Raw genomic sequence first — 16,623 nt, forward strand, 5'->3', positions numbered from 1 at the left:
ATCACACAACAATGAGATCAGGTAGATGGTACTGTGAGCAGCCCATCACACAACAATGAGATGAGATAGATGGTACTGTGACTAGCCCATCACACAACAATGAGATGAGATAGATGGTACTGTGAGCAGCCCATCACACAACGAGATCATATTGATGCTACTGTGAGCAGCCCATCACACAACAATGAGATGAGATAGATGGTACTGTGACTAGCCCATCACACAACAATGAGATGAGATAGATGGGACTGTGACTAGCCCATCACACAACAATGAGATGAGATAGATGGTACTGTGACTAGCCCATCACACAACAATGAGATCAGGTAGATGGTACTGTGAGCAGCCCATCACACAACAATGAGATCAGGTAGATGGTACTGTGAGCAGCCCATCACACAACAATGAGATCAGGTAGATGGTACTGTGAGCAGCCCATCACACAACAATGAGATCAGGTAGATGGTACTGTGAGCAGCCCATCACACAACAATGAGATCAGGTAGATGGTACTGTGAGCAGCCCATCACACAACAATGAGATGAGATAAATGGTACTGTGAGCAGCCCATCACACAACGAGATCATATTGATGCTACTGTGAGGAGCCCATCACACAACAATAAGATCAGATAGTATGACCAGCCCATCACACAACAATGAGATCAGATAGATGGTACTGTGAGCAGCCCATCACACAACAATGAGATGAGATTGATGGTACTGTGACTAGCCCATCACGCAACAATGAGATCAGATAGATGGTACTGTGAGCAGCCCATCATGCAACAAGGAGATCAGATGGATGGTACTGTGAGCAGCCCATCACGCAACAATGAGATCAGATGGATGGTACTGTGAGCAGCCCATCACGCAACAAGGAGATCAGATGGATGGTACTGTGAGCAGCCCATCACGCAACAATGAGATCAGATGGATGGTACTGTGAGCAGCCCATCACGCAACAATGAGATCAGATGGATGGTACTGTGAGCAGCCCATCACGCAACAAGGAGATCAGATGGATGGTACTGTGAGCAGCCCATCACACAACAATGAGATGAGATAGATGGTACTGTGACTAGCCCATCACACAACAATGAGATGAGATAGATGGGACTGTGACTAGCCCATCACACAACAATGAGATGAGATAGATGGTACTGTGACTAGCCCATCACACAACAATGAGATCAGGTAGATGGTACTGTGAGCAGCCCATCACACAACAATGAGATCAGGTAGATGGTACTGTGAGCAGCCCATCACACAACAATGAGATCAGGTAGATGGTACTGTGAGCAGCCCATCACACAACAATGAGATCAGGTAGATGGTACTGTGAGCAGCCCATCACACAACAATGAGATGAGATAAATGGTATTGTGAGCAGCCCATCACACAACGAGATCAGATTGATGCTACTGTGAGGAGCCCATCACACAACAATGAGATCAGATAGTATGACCAGCCCATCACACAACAATGAGATCAGATAGATGGTACTGTGAGCAGCCCATCACACAACAATGAGATGAGATTGATGGTACTGTGACTAGCCCATCACGCAACAATGAGATCAGATAGATGGTACTGTGAGCAGCCCATCACGCAACAAGGAGATCAGATGGATGGTACTGTGAGCAGCCCATCACGCAACAATGAGATCAGATGGATGGTACTGTGAGCAGCCCATCACGCAACAAGGAGATCAGATGGATGGTACTGTGAGCAGCCCATCACACAACAATGAGATCAGATGGATGGTACTGTGAGCAGCCCATCACACAACAATGAGATCAGATGGATGGTACTGTGAGCAGCCCATCACGCAACAAGGAGATCAGATGGATGGTACTGTGAGCAGCCCATCACGCAACAATGAGATCAGATGGATGGTACTGTGAGCAGCCCATCACGCAACAAGGAGATCAGATGGATGGTACTGTGAGCAGTCCATCACACAACAATGAGATCAGATAGATATTGGGAAAAGTCAGGAAGGCAAAGAAGAGCAGTGTGAGCAGAGCAAGCCTTTTACACGAGACAATTCATTGTTTGTCACTTACCTCGTAGTATTTGGGGGGAGCGTTGTACCTGTAGTGACTCCGGCCAAGCTCGAAGGCCAGCATCTCCAGCTTGTCCTCCTGCCCCAGGCGGGCCACACTCTTTTCAATAAAGGACATCACCCTGAAGTTTGACATAAAAAAACACTTTGAGGAGACCGTGGAGACAGCAGAGAAGAGCATCCAAAGTAATGCCTTGCAAAGATCTTGTTATAATAAAGGATACTCATGCCACTGCTTCTCCGGCCACAAAGCCCCGGGGAGGTTCTTGAGGTCCATCAGACAGCTGCAATGCTCATACAGCTGCTGTGCACACTGCAGGGACATTTCATATTCCCGTTCTCAGTTGTCATCCCCTTTATCCAGTCTGCCCTAATTTCTTGGAGAACTGAATGGGAACATTTCATGACCCTTTTCTATAATTAACCCGTGTATATGCTACTTCTCACCGTGCGCTCTAACCTTCACTGCTACTGTGTTATAATTACGGGCCTGTTGTTAGCATGCTGGGCCGCTCGCGGGACCCGCTAAGGACGTCTGGTAAAACCAGGCGTCCCGCGAGCGTATCTCGTAATGAGGCGGTATGGGGTTAACGGCGCCGGCAGCTCTACCAGCGCCATTAACCCCGTACCGCCAGGGTCGTAATGAAGCCCACTGTCTTGCAACAGCGCCTCGATGCCCGTGGGCTGCTAGTGTGCTTTGCAAATCTAAAAAATATATAAAATAAATAAATTAGGTAGCACTGTTAAAGTGGGCCAGTGATAATGGTGTGCAAGTCGTGTAGTGAAAGTGTAGTAGAGGTTGGCATACCTACTCAATCTCTCCTACTTCCTTGCTAAGGGCCTCTTCCTGCAGTAGAGATCCCATACCTGCTCAGGCCCCCCCTGCTTCAAGAGTGAATGAGAAAGGCCTGCTTTCTTTCTCCAGGGAGATGTTAGGGGGAAGGCTGCTCCTGCAGCCTTTGAAATACAGCATCCCTCTACATCGCAGATGCGTGCCTCTGAAGCGGCTCCTGTGGAAATTGAATAAAATCATGTCTTATTCATCTCTAATTTTACTGTTGGACTTCGGTGGTGCCCTCGATGCCATTGAATGGCGACCCATGGCATGGGAGTGTTGAGGGCTGCCAACGTCTGGACTAAGCCACAAGATCAGACACCACTTTGGTTTTCTGTCCGCATCTGGTGCCACGGTGCCTTTCTGTTACGTTCATTAGCTGCAGGCCTCTTCACTAAAACCAAGAATTTGCTATTTGGATAAACGCAATCACGTCATCAAAGTCTCTTTGGGAAATGCAGTTGTAATAAACTCGCAGCTGGTTGTGCACCTCATACATTAGGACAGATGGCGCAGTTCAGCAAAACTCCACTGTACAAGGGTAAAGATGCCCAACACTAGTGTGCGGTATGGTTATAGATGCATGACATTTCAACCAACGTGCACTATTTTGCTGCTGGCTTGCGTGGAGCTTTATTAATGACGCCCCCACCGCTTGTATTGGGTAGTGTAACATTCACGCCTGTTGTCCCTTTGGTGAAAGAAAGTGCTTTGAAGCACTTCACTTGTGTATACACGCTTTCCAAATAAACAATTACAAGCAGACCCTCAACAATGCAAGCCCTCCTTCTTTGCAGAATGCCTTCGGATGAATCCCTGGTTTTGAGAACCCGAGTGGGCCCTAAAAACGTGAACCTCCCTGGTTCCCATCGTATTTTAAACTATTTGTACACATTGATTATTCTCTCCAGTTTTTTGTGGGTTTGTACTTGCATCATTGCCCGAAAGTGCAGGCAATTAGCGCCGTCGCTAATTGCAAGCAATTTAAGTAAACAGTCCTAAGCAGAGCCAGGGCTGTTACCAAGGATTAATGGTAATTAAGTGTCGGTATTGCTGAAACCCCTTTGTCTTAGCACTCCTCCACAGGTGCAGGTGGACTGTTTGGAGTCTGCATTTCAAGTTTGTGCACAATTTAAATAATTCAAGATGGCCGCCATGAAATGTATGTGCGACAGGTAAAGGGTGACACATACCCTTTTCTATATTTTACTGTTGAGAGCAAGCACAACGGAGCTGAAGGGGTCATACCGAGTCGCGGGAAGATGATGTAATGGCAGTAGCATTCAGACTGCCTGACAACTGCAAGGAGGAAGAGCAGAAAAGCACCTGGAATGGACTCTGGGTGCAATAAAGCTATGAGGATCCTTGACATTTTGAATGAGAATTGACAATTATTGCCCACACCCCTAGAATCCTGAAGTGCTAACACGCTAATGGAATCTAAGTGCTGTAGGAGACCACTGTTAGGTAGTGTGGTTTTTATGGGCAGGTAGAATAAAGCTATCAGGTGTATTATTTTTCATAACGCCATTATCGTTTATGTTGCTTTAATGGAGTGACCATTATATTCATATAATTTGCCTAGAGTACCCCTCAGTACTTACTTCCCTCTACATTCCACCCCTAATACCGTTACAATACATGCAAAAAACCTGTCAATGCTTGTTTAAGTTTGATGCCAGATCTAATTTCCTAGTGTGCTTTACAGCAACACCCACACTTGGATCGTGAAAGCTGAAATTCTTCAAGGAGGTGCTATAACGCTGTTAACGACCAGGGTTCTGATTCTTATTAGAGCAGTGGTCTGCTTTACCCACACGCATACACCACACCACATGATAATGCTTGCACGCATTATCGTGCCAAAAAAGAGTGCAGGCTAGTGCATGTCAGGTGGTTCTCTCATCATGGGCATTGCGAATTGTCGCCAATTCACTGGTGAACATGAATCACAGATTGACCCCCTCTCTAACAATCTCATCATCTGCCCTGGTGTCGTGCAATAACCAAATGGTGCATAGGCACACAGCCTGCGATAGGTGGAAATGGCTTTTTGAAGCGCCTAGTGAATGCTTACACAGCTTTTAGTACATTTTGCTTTTAGACAGCACAGTCAGTAGGTTTGAAAAGCTTGCTTGCTAAAGGTTAACTGTTGTTCAAAGCCTGCACTGAAGGCCTGCAGATTTTGGCTTTAGCTTTTCCCTGCTTTGTTGTGCGTAAACAGGTATGAGGTTGCTCCAAAGGCTGCATACCAGTGGTGCTTCCCAGCCGTTCAGCCCGTCTCTAAGGCGGGAGGGGTAGGAGCGCTTTGGTATCAGGATGCAAGACAGTACTTTTCCATCACAAACAAGTTGCGGAGGGGTTTAGGAGGGGTTGCATCACAGTGATTGACAGGCACACTCAATAAAAGATTAGCACCTACACAGGGTGGAGGGATTCACCCAGTAAACTAGCATGGTGTGCATGTGGGGTGTCCTAGAAATAAAGACCTCTTTGCAGCTGTTCCTGATTCCTGAAAAAAAAAGAAAATTCGGTGGAACAGCGTTTTCACATCTAATTGCCAGCATCTGGAACACCACGCCCAAAGAAATTAGAACCACAGAAGACCACATCACCTTCAGGAAAGGGTTCAAAACCTGGCTATACAACTGACAATGGCAACCTCAAAGGACACCGGCAACAATAATACCACAGACAAACAACTAGAGTGGAGATGAGATGGGCCAAAAACCACAACCAAGAACCGGGCAAGATGCCATCAAGTAACAACCTAAGAACCGTACTAGAGGCTCCTACAAACCAACTTACTAATCCATTCTCCCCTTCCTGCCCCTCCAACATAATGGACGCCATATCAGAGCTTATGCTAGCCACACTACACACAAATAAACTAAATATCAATGTTATGTTCGCACCCAGCATCTCCAGATGCTGGTGCACACCTATAGAGAACCACCCATTTAGTCCATAAACAATCAACAATGCAATTACAGACCTAGACAATGGATAATCTTACAGATACGGCCAGCCACGACTCTGGACCCCTTATGAATGCTATCTAACCAGTTTGCACAACCCCACTAAACACATTAACACTAAAACACTACCACAAACCTGAGGCATGGAATTTTACCCATACGATTACAAGACACCAGGCCTCCCGCACAAACTCTCACATGCAAAACAACACTCACAGACGTCAGTTTCTCCAGGTTCTGAACCTATTCTCTCACCCTATCCTTACTAACCTCCCACCGCCCTCTCTTGCAGAGCCACAAATGCGCTTGGAGACTGCCCCAGGGTGGTAGTGGTGGGCGGGATAAATCAACATAATATTTCAGTGAGCACAGATTAGAGGGAGTGGCAGAGAGAATCTGATCCAGAGAGAGTCGAGTGCTTAGACGAGGGGGTCCCTGATTTGTCCAAATACCTAAGGAACATAAGAACTGTGCTCATTTATAACTTGCATTTTTTGTCATTTTGCTAACAAAGTCTTGTGCAGTTTGAAGTGCTATAATTGGCTAGGCTAGCTACTCATTGCTAAATAAATGCCAAGTGTAAAGCGTTTCCTTTTCTTCCTGAGTGAGTTAATTTTCTCCAGCAAATACGAACCTGCAGTGTTGTGCGTGTTCTTAGGCTGGCCCCAGGGCACTCACACACAGACAATAAAACACCTGGCTGTGTCTAGAGTCAGCCCATAACCACTGGTGACAGGGATGGCAGGAGACCTAGCAAGCACCTCCTGCGTTGACTTTTCCATCACGCCAAAGGCAGCAGTTGTGAATGTGATTCCCTGAGGCCCCCTTTAGCCCTGGATCCCAAATGTGCCCTGTGACTAAGGATACCAGAATATACATGGCGCCCATTAAGGGCACAGATGATGATGATGATGATGATGATGATGATGGGGATAAGAACCTGCTTCTTTCCTATGCAGGGTACAAGACACCAAAGCCCACAAGTGACAGCGACAGTGCCACCACAGCTTTCAACACATATTTCATAAGCACACAAGTCAACACAGTTTACGAATGTTTCCAACTGTCAAATAAAAGAAAGCAAAAGAATTGACAGATGTCTACGATGCCTGCACAGTAGTTTCGACTTCCACCTCTATTGACGAGACAAAGCTAGGGCACAGCTGACGCTGGGATCTTATCCCAACCATCTCTGATGGAAAATACTGAAGTTGGCAGGTCTCTGTGTGGATTGAAGTTTAGACCTGGGCATTGCACATGAGTAACGGACCATACTTCTGTTCTCTGGACTGTTTTGCAAACCATCACCCATGTAAACTCATGCAGTGCTGGAAGGAGGTATTCATGGTGAGAGCAGGTGATAGGGCTCCTCAGGGCGCACCCTTCACATAAGGTCGCCACCTATGGGACTGTTGAATAGGAACTACTTATTATGGCCCCAAGTGTCTCAGTCAGGTTTTGCAGACTGTTCCTGGTCTCGTGCTCCCTTGGCCACACCTTTCATTGCACCAGATTAAAGGCACGGTTCGTACCTTGCAATGCATCAGCAAGAGATTCATCACATTTCCATTTTCATTCCTTACTCCCCCTCTGCAATATAGATTCGCCATTTCACTCTACTGAAACCGCTGAACTTTCTGTAACTGACACTCTACTATCAGCTCGCTGCACCATTCTTCTCGAACCTTCTGCTGCTGTTGATATGGTTGATCAGAACATTCTTGAAACTTGACTTTTTCATTTGGTATCTCTAGTTCTGTTCACAAGTGGTTCTGTTCTTACCTAACTAACCACACCTATACAGACTGCTGAACTGGCCTTTCCGTTTCCTCTTTCCCTGCACAGTACTGAGTTCCTCAAGACTCTGTCCTTGGACCTCTTCTCTTCTCTCCGTATACAATTCCACTGTCCACTATCATTTACTCTCCTCATTTTTCCAGTCATCTTCATGCAGATGGCCCTGACATTTTCGTTTCCTTCTCATCCTTTACTAAGTCTTTGCATTCAAAATGTTCTGCTCGTCTCTCTTCCATCTAGTCTTGGATGTCCTCTAATTTAATTAATCAAAAACTGAAATTGTTTTTTCCTCCATCTCCAATTTCTCCCTCTATTTTACCTTCTTCTCTTGTTCCTCCTACACTTCTATCTACTTCAGCCCTAAATCTTAGCATACATTTGTATGCCTCGTTGTCATTTTCTTAATGTAGGTCAGTCACTGCCCGCGTTTGTCGGCTCCACCTGCTTCATCTAAGGCTTGCCCTTTCCTAACATTCAGTGCAACTAAACTTTTAGCCTCCAGTATGATTCTCTCACGCAGTGACTGTTCCTTTTTACTTCCTCGGTACATCTTATCTGTTCTCTTTCCTCTCGTTATTCGATCACTCGAGCTCTTGCCTCACTCCAATGGTTACCTTCTGAAATTTTTCTCCAATACCATTTTCTTTCTATTGTTTTTAAATGTCTTTGTGGCTTGGCAATTTCTTATCTCACCTATCTTATATCCTGGTACAGACCATCACATCCTTTACGTTCTCAATCTCTCTGTCCTTTGACTGTTTCTCATCCCACTCTGCTCAATCGACTTTTCGTTCTGTTTTCTTTTGTGGTTCCTATATTTTGGAATTCACTTCTTCCAGCTATTCACTCTCTCACTTCTGACCCTTCCTTTCGTACACAGTTAAAAGCTCTTTTTCTTTCTTCTTCATAACAGATCACTGTATATGAATGTTACCTAATTAGTTAACAGTGTTATTACTTATTTTACAGTGCTTTGGCGATAAGTGCTATATAAGCAAAACTAAAAACAAAAAACTCTTTGTAACGATCAATAGTGCTGGAAATGGGAACAGTTTCTTTTGGGAATACCCCTCCCCCTTTGTGCCAGGTGGAGGAGGAATGTGGGCGTGGCTGATGGGCCGATCCTCAAGGACACAAATGCTTGCAATTTGCATGAAAGAAAAGAGCATGCTGCCCACATAAGAATCATAACAGAATTGAATATTCGAAACATATCAAGCATGAAACAGTTCTGAGCAAGTAATGCAAACTGGGCTCTCCGCTCTTTTAATTTGTCACAATACTCACAATAACAAAAAAATGTCTGTAAACCAAAAGGTTTATAGTGACTATTTCGAATTACATAATTTCGAATGCCAAAATGTCGAAAAAATGTTACCTAAAAAAACATTTTGAATGTCTTTTTTTGTTTGAAATGGGGGGGTTCCCCCCAAGACTCCCTTTTTTTACCCTTTTTTTTACTCGCGAAACAAACAAAAAACATGTAAATTAAAAAAAAAATAATTTGAATTTTTTTTTAGGTAAACTTTTCGACATTTTTGTCATTCGAAATAATTTTTTCAACATATTAACTGGATACCAAACCAAAAGACATGCATACTCATTTGGACAGCCTCTCAAAGGCTGTGAGGCCTGGGCTGTATCCACACAGAACTCTTCATTTAATCACTCAGCCTCACTTAAGTGAGTTGGGAGGGCTGCGTATAAGTGACAGAGAGAGCCCACTCAGGAGCAGATCTCGGAGATGGCTGTTAGAAACCTGCTGCGTTTAGCTAACTTGGGGTATTTGCACCTCGGCCTGACCAACTTTCCTCCCACAAGTACCATGCTTAAACCTCTGAGCAACACTTGTGGCAAAAGAAAGGTTTTTCCAGTAATGTTACAGATTTGTAGCTTTGGTGTTCAACTCATGTCTTGTAATCACAGATGTTAATTTGACCCAGCCAGTGACTGCCGGGACCTCTTAGGGTGAAACCAGCAGCAAGGCACACAGGGGAGGACTGGCAACATTAGGCCTAGGCTGCAAGTATCATATTCTGGCCACTGTGACTGTGGTATAAGCCCACAATGCAGGGACCCCCACCTTCCAGAAAAAGACCAACCTCTGACCCCACACATTCGCAAGTATCAATAATAGACATTTTCGACATTAATTTCCTTTTGTGCAACTTATCTTTCAGTTATGTTTGTGGTTCCTAAGAGACATGGACAAGCCAAACATAGTAAAATGATTTTACCAGGATAATATCATTTGTGAAAAGGGAAAGCTGGGATTTGGGCTGAGGTTTCTATTGGTCCAAGTTTGCAATTTGACAGCAGGCTACAACTCCTGCCATCCCATACGTTCCCATCAGCAATTTTAGACCAATGTAAAGAGGCGGTGAAGCAAGAGAATTCATTGGTAGAGCTGAGCCGGTATGGAGTTGTTTTGCCGACGGGAGTTTTTACGACGTATTTCTTTATGAAAAATATACATTGAAAAAACTCATTGAAAAATATAGGATGGTAAGGGGATAAAAGCATTAGGGAGGGGGTTGGGGAGGGGATACAAATATAGATAAGGGGTCTTGGGGGAACCCCCAAATATATAAAATAAATACAAATCAGAATTCTTTCAATATACAATTTATGTTACAAAAGTACATTAAAAAAACTCCAGTTGTCAAAGAAACATAGAACTGCTGAGTCATTGCTGAACCAGGGGGGCTGGCTTTGCTCTATGAGCCAAACAAGAGCTGGCAAATCAAAAGAACCATACCTTTCTCCCTGCCTCCCCAGCCCACAACACAAAACCCACCCCTGCACCCAGTCTACTCACCTCCCTACAACAAAAGACCCTCGCCTGGCATCCTGCCTCAATACCAGCAAACATGATATAAATGGTTAAGATTATAATGACTTATGGAGTAACACTATGGATTATAAACCCATATGAGTATGAATATCTCTACAGACAGTTAAGGCAAACAAGACAGTAACAAAAAGTGATTTGCGGAGGATCCCATCATTTTCAATTTAGAAGGCAGCAGGGGAGACCTCATCTTCTCCTTTTCCATCTTTAATATTTAGAAACAACACAATACTTTCTGCAAAATTGTTATTTAAGGGTCAAACTAGTACACTGTTCAATCACTCTAGTTTTCATAGCAGCAATGTATCTACAAGAGGGTAGCCTATTAATCGTCTATATCTTGATGCAAATGTGTCTGAGAGTACATCCAATTTTACAGATTATAATTTATAATCTTCTTCTATACAATTGTCTGTACTTTCAAAACACCAAATCACACGATAAAGCAACCTGAAAAAATGTAAGAGCATTCTTAATTGAAACATAGGTTCATAAAGCAAGTATGCATCACTTTGTCAGAATAAAAAGAAAGGGGTTGAGACAGTTCAACAATTGGGTGCAGTGACATGCTGGTCAGGCACAGATCACAACATCTGTCAACCTGCTGACATACTATTCCAGATGTACACCTATGTCTCATTTAACCTATTTTCCTTACCCATCACTCTCCAGTGTCCTTCCCTTGCACTACATTTTCGATGAACTCTGTTCCTTACAATTAACTTTCAGACCTCTGTTCCTCTTTTGCTCAATCCCCTTATTTTACCTTGCACACACCTCCTTCCTTTGCCCAAATTGTTCAATCAAATATTCCTTGTCACTCACCTCCTTTAATTGCTATCACACCGAGCCCATTCCTTGCTTCCACCACCTTCCGTTGCCCTGGCTCACTGGTAGACAGTAGATCAACTTAATTTGCCAGTCAGCTTCTCAAACACGTCAAGAAGCCGCAATTGAGGTGTTGCTGGTAATTGTAGATATGGGGTCTCCACTTGAACAGCACAGAACGAAAGATGAGGTTCCTTTTCCTGGAAGCACATAGAACTGCAAAGGCAATCCCCTGGGATCCGATAATGGAGAGGGAGCAAGGGTGTTGGTTTATTTATATTTTTATTTGTATTTTTATTGAGCTCTTATAGCGCTTGACGACTAAGCGATGTACAGAGTAATGAAAACAGTAGAGTAGGTTCACATAAAAAGGGGGGTATGAGATAATTACATAGAAATAAGTTTCAAGAGTGTGTAAAGACAGTGGGAGTGTAATCCAGTGCTTAGGAGCTAGAAGTGAAAAGGAGCAAATTCGAGAAGAGGCACAAGGGGGACGAGGAATGGACAAAAGAAAAAAGGTACTGGGAACGGAGAAAACATGGTGCAGAGTTTAAAGAGACCACAGAAGACATATAGGGAGGGGCTAGACCATAGAGACACTTGAAAGAAGGCAGACAAAATTAAAATGTAGACGGATTCAAAAGATAACCAATGTAGAGAAAGTAAAGCAGCAGAGATGGAATCATGAGAGGCAAGACTACACAGAGTACGAACCGAAGAGTGATAGATGGAACGGAGAGCAGCGAGTTCATAGGCCGGGTGGCCAAGAAGGAGAGTGTGGGGTACATTTAAAGGCCCCAAACAGAGGTCCCTTTCACATGAATAGTAGGCATTTAAACACTGCAACCAAAAACGGCCTGGCTGTTGCTTTCCCTGTCACATGAATGGCAGGCATTTAAACATTGCAACAAAAACGGCCTGTCTTTTTCTTTTGTTTCATGTGAAGTTTGAGAGCCATGTGGAGAGGGCCCTACCTATCATTATCAATGGACCAGCAGCAGTGTAATTCACCCAAGACAGAGGAATCAAAGAATCCTATGACATGGAAAACAGGATTTTTAAACATTAAAAGCAAAAACAGCCTGCACACGTGTCTGCAAAGAAAATAAAGTTGGTAAAAAAAAAGCCACAATGGAAAAAGATATCACTGCTCACAGAAAAATGTTAGGAAAGCGAAACAAAGCAAAGCAAAGTTAGGGATGTCATTTCTGCTATATAAGGGGGACTGTACTAGGGCTCACGACAGACACAAAATGAGGACGGAGAGAAGGCTGCTGAAACGTATCATCTTTGAAAGTGGAGTGACCCGACCCCTGCCCTATCTTTCCAGAGTGTCCTGAGATGCCGCTGGCTATCCTGAAACTTAAACGAAAGGCTTGCTATGTAAGTAGCATTCACCCGAGCCCTAAATTGCACGAGCCCTTCATTTTTTGTAGCAGTGCATCCAATATTTCCCCATGGGAAACCCCAAATTGCCAGTGTAGTTCAGCCATCTCCCCATAGATGAATCTTTTGTTTGCCTGTGTATGTTAACATATCTCCTTTGAAAAACCCCTCATTTGACTGTGTAAATCCTTAGTATTTTTGTAAGTAAATCAATGAATTCCCCCATTAAATTTCACAGGATTTTGAGATTGTTGGCGTTCAAATCCCAGTGTTGTTGTTAATTGTTATAGTCATTAAAGTGTTGCCCAAAAGAATTAATACCCTTGTGAGCTGAAAACCGAATTTGCCCCATAGTCTAAATTATGCTCTGCCAGGCAAAATTTTTCTTTGCCAGTGTCATTCCTATTTGCATCTGTCCTATTAAACCTAAACCGTTGTTCCCATTTTAGTCATCTCTTTGCCCAAAGCCTACCTGTTAGTTGACCCTGTCAAATGATTTTCCTATGTGAATTCCCCATTGTTGAAAGCGTGCCTGTTTTTTTCAGCCACAGTAAAATGTGTGTGATTTGCATTTTTGTTTTTATTGTTTCACTTTTAAAAAAACATTTTTCCTAGAGTATTCCCCTTCCCCTATCATATTCTGAGTGCGGATTTTGAATTGCATTTCGTTCATTTTTCTTGGCTTAGAGCTTGCCTGTAATTTCCAGCCCCAGCAAAAATTAGGGTGATTTCCATTTTCCTTTTTTCTGAAAATTTCACTTCACCCATTTAAACCAGTTTTTCCTACTAAATATCTCTTCCCCTACTGTACCCTGATCACAGATTTTGAATTGCATTACCTTTTATTTTTATTTGTATTATTTGTTCATGTTTTGCCTTTATCACAATCGAATTTCCTATGTGTGCTAGCTACTTTGTTTTGAAGCCCTATTTGTCTTCTAGTGTAAGCAGCCCGAAGCTCCCTTGTGTGCTGTCCCATAGCAGCAGTATTAAATAATTGAAAACCCATTTTTCCATTGTACTCCAAAACGAAATGTCCCCCTCTTTACTGCTTCCCCATCTTGTGTCTGTGGGCACCACCCCAAAACCCATTTGGTCTTTGTATTCTTACCCCTGCCACTGCCTTCATTCAAAGGGATTTAATCCAATTGTTGTTTGGGGGGGGCGTAGTGTCGCAGGGGGGAGTGCTTAACCTTCCTGCAATCATTTGAGTGAAATTGTTTTGTACTGCTTTTCATAAAACAAAAAAGGAGTGGCATCACAGTATCTCTTAACCTGGTTACTTTCTAGAAGTCTGTGCATTTGTGTTGCCACATCAGACCGTATATGAGGTCAGACCTCAGCCGGGCATTAGAGACCTACTATCAACGTCTCCTCCATTGACATTCCTTTTCCTGTGTTTCCTATACCCAATCACATGGGATATATATATATTTTCTCACAAGCAAAAATCATTGTTAAAATGTGCATATGGATGTTTAACAACGTATGTCATCTGTAAAAATGCTACACTGAATTGCCAATAGAATTATTTGTTTGTTTATTACAATGGTTACCCCGCACTTTTACGTATGTATCAAAATTTAAAATACTTTGCAAAAAAAGAAAAAAACATCAGCTTTTATAAATGCTGATATTTTCGTACTAATTCGAGATATGTGTTTTTTAGTACCAAACATGTGTTTTCTTCAAATCATGGTTGCCCCAATCACATGGGCACCCATACGGGTTTAAAAACCAGTGTGCACTTGATGTATTGTGTACACCCTGTTTTGACTCATAGAGGGTAGGACAAACCCCTTTGTTATATTGCCACATCATTAGTGGCTGCTGTCATCTATTTGTTCTGATTTGATATTAAAATAAAAAAATAATAAAGTATTAATTGACAACACACCGGCCTGGTTCCTAGTCCATTGTGACATGGGGAGTTGGTGGAGGTTGAGTGCCAGACGGGTTGGAGGCCTACTCAAAAAAGAATAAAAGAATCTGCAGTATACTAAAAATAAAAAGTGTTTTTTTGTGCGCCACATTCATTGTAGGGGAAGGAGTTCCCTGGCTGGCGTATGCCCTTTAATAAACCGTGACAAGAGAAGGCCAGTAAAAAGGTGGGAAAGATTAGACAATTAATAAGTAGCTCATCGGCCTGGAAGGTAAGAAATCAACGATACTTGAGAATGTTAAAGAGATGAAACAGGCAGGAATGGGAAATAGTCAAATGTGAGTGGAGAATGAAAGGGAAGAATCAAAAATGACACCCGGATTATCAGTGGAGGAAGAAATGGGAATGATAGAAGGGGGAAAGGTTAACGAAGAAGGCAGGAAAGGTAGGGGAATAGTGGTAGCAGGAAAGAAAAGAACCTCAGTTTTAGAGGGATTGAGGTGAAGATAGTAGCTTGACATCCAGGTTGGACTATAGAGCAAGCAGTGAGGGAAGAGTGCAGAGAGTCTGAGAGTGAGGAAAAGGAGAAACAGATTTAAGAGTCATCTACATATAGGTGATAGGAAAACCCAACGGAAGGTATAGGAAGAGATACTAGTCGCAAGCAGACACGTGTAAAGGTAAAAAAGGAGAGGACCCAGAACAGAGACTTGGGGAACACTTTAAGAGGATAAGTGGAAGATGCGTGACCAGACCAAGAAACAGAGTAGGAGTGATTAGAAAGATAAGAAGGCAACCATTCAAGAACAGAATCATGAAAACTGAGTTGGTGCAAAGAAGAAAGAATAGTGTGGATGACTGGTTCAAAGGCGGCTAACAAGTTAAGAAGGACAAGAATGGAGGAGCGTTTGGATTAGTGGGCAGACAGAAGAGAATCAGAGACAGCTAAAATGTCTAAGTTGTGTTGTCAAGGAAGGTTTTGTGTGTTTGTGTGTCTATTTATACAACCTTGTATCTATATATCTGTATATGTTGTTGATATGCAAGAGTCTTTTGTTGGTCACATAAGAGTCTTCTGGACAAGACAATGAAACATTATCCCAGACGTAAGGGGTCATTCAAAGTTGGCAGTTAATGGTGAAATTGGTAGTATCGGGCAATTACTGGCAATTTTACCATCCACTCAATTCAGTGTTTGATCAAATACCATAATACCAGCAGCAGCATTTTAGGTGCTCCTTCTGTAGCAAATCCACTTATTTTTACCTCCACCTAGGAGGTCCAGGTAAAAATCAAAATTGGCCTCAATTTTCTTTTTAACTTCTTTAACTGTACAGTGGGGGAAGCACCGTTGCTCCCCTTCAGTGGGGTAAATAAAAGTGTTTTACAAAGGGTCATGTTAAGGGATGAAAAGGTGGGCAGCTCTGATTGCCCACCCCTCCTCACCATATGATGCATAGAAGGATCAATTGTAAACTGTTGGGCATAGAAATGTACGGTAGTGGTATGAGCCACAACTGTACATAATCAATTTCTAACTTCACATTGATGATGAAAATGACTGGACATTTTGTCAAATAACCACCTTTGTACTCTACCACAGGCAGAGGAAGTATTTAGGAGATAAACTTTAAATAGGGTGCATTTTCAGAAATACGTTTGATGGAGGTGGGACGTTTCTACAATGGTATTTCTTTTTTAAAAATCCACCTAACTCGGAATGTCCCCCCTTAGTTTCTAACCTAAAATCTCTCCACTGGCTCCCAGTGGATGCAATAATTAAATTCAAAACCCTCTGTATTGTCCACAAGGCTTTCTGGGGCCTGGGTCCAAAATACTTTGAGCTATCCCTCTGCAAATACCTCCCCTCTCGAGCTCTTCGCTCCTCTACCTCCAACTCCCTCAGGGTCAGTCGTTTTTCAAAGAAACGGGCTGGCGGTCGATCTCAGTCTTCGGCTGGGGCCTCCCTCTGGAACAGCCTCCCTGCCACTCTAAAACT

At 43.1% G+C, this 16,623-nt stretch overlaps 1 protein-coding gene across 4 annotated transcripts in view; it reads right to left on the reverse strand.

Annotated features, from left to right (window-relative positions):
* Positions 1 to 16,623, reverse strand: part of LOC138566675 (neuroglobin-like) — a 370,623-nt gene that overhangs the window by 72,327 nt on the left and 281,673 nt on the right. For all 4 annotated transcript variants that reach the window (XM_069644241.1, XM_069644243.1, XM_069644242.1 and 1 more), the window contains one exon: positions 2,069 to 2,189. In XM_069644241.1, the coding sequence (XP_069500342.1) occupies positions 2,069 to 2,189 (121 nt within the window). The remainder of the gene's footprint in view (positions 1 to 2,068; positions 2,190 to 16,623) is intronic.

Source organism: Ambystoma mexicanum, chromosome 2p, assembly GCF_040938575.1.
Source record: "Ambystoma mexicanum isolate Mex_15411 chromosome 2p, UKY_AmexF1_1, whole genome shotgun sequence".
Classification (NCBI taxonomy): domain Eukaryota; kingdom Metazoa; phylum Chordata; class Amphibia; order Caudata; family Ambystomatidae; genus Ambystoma; species Ambystoma mexicanum.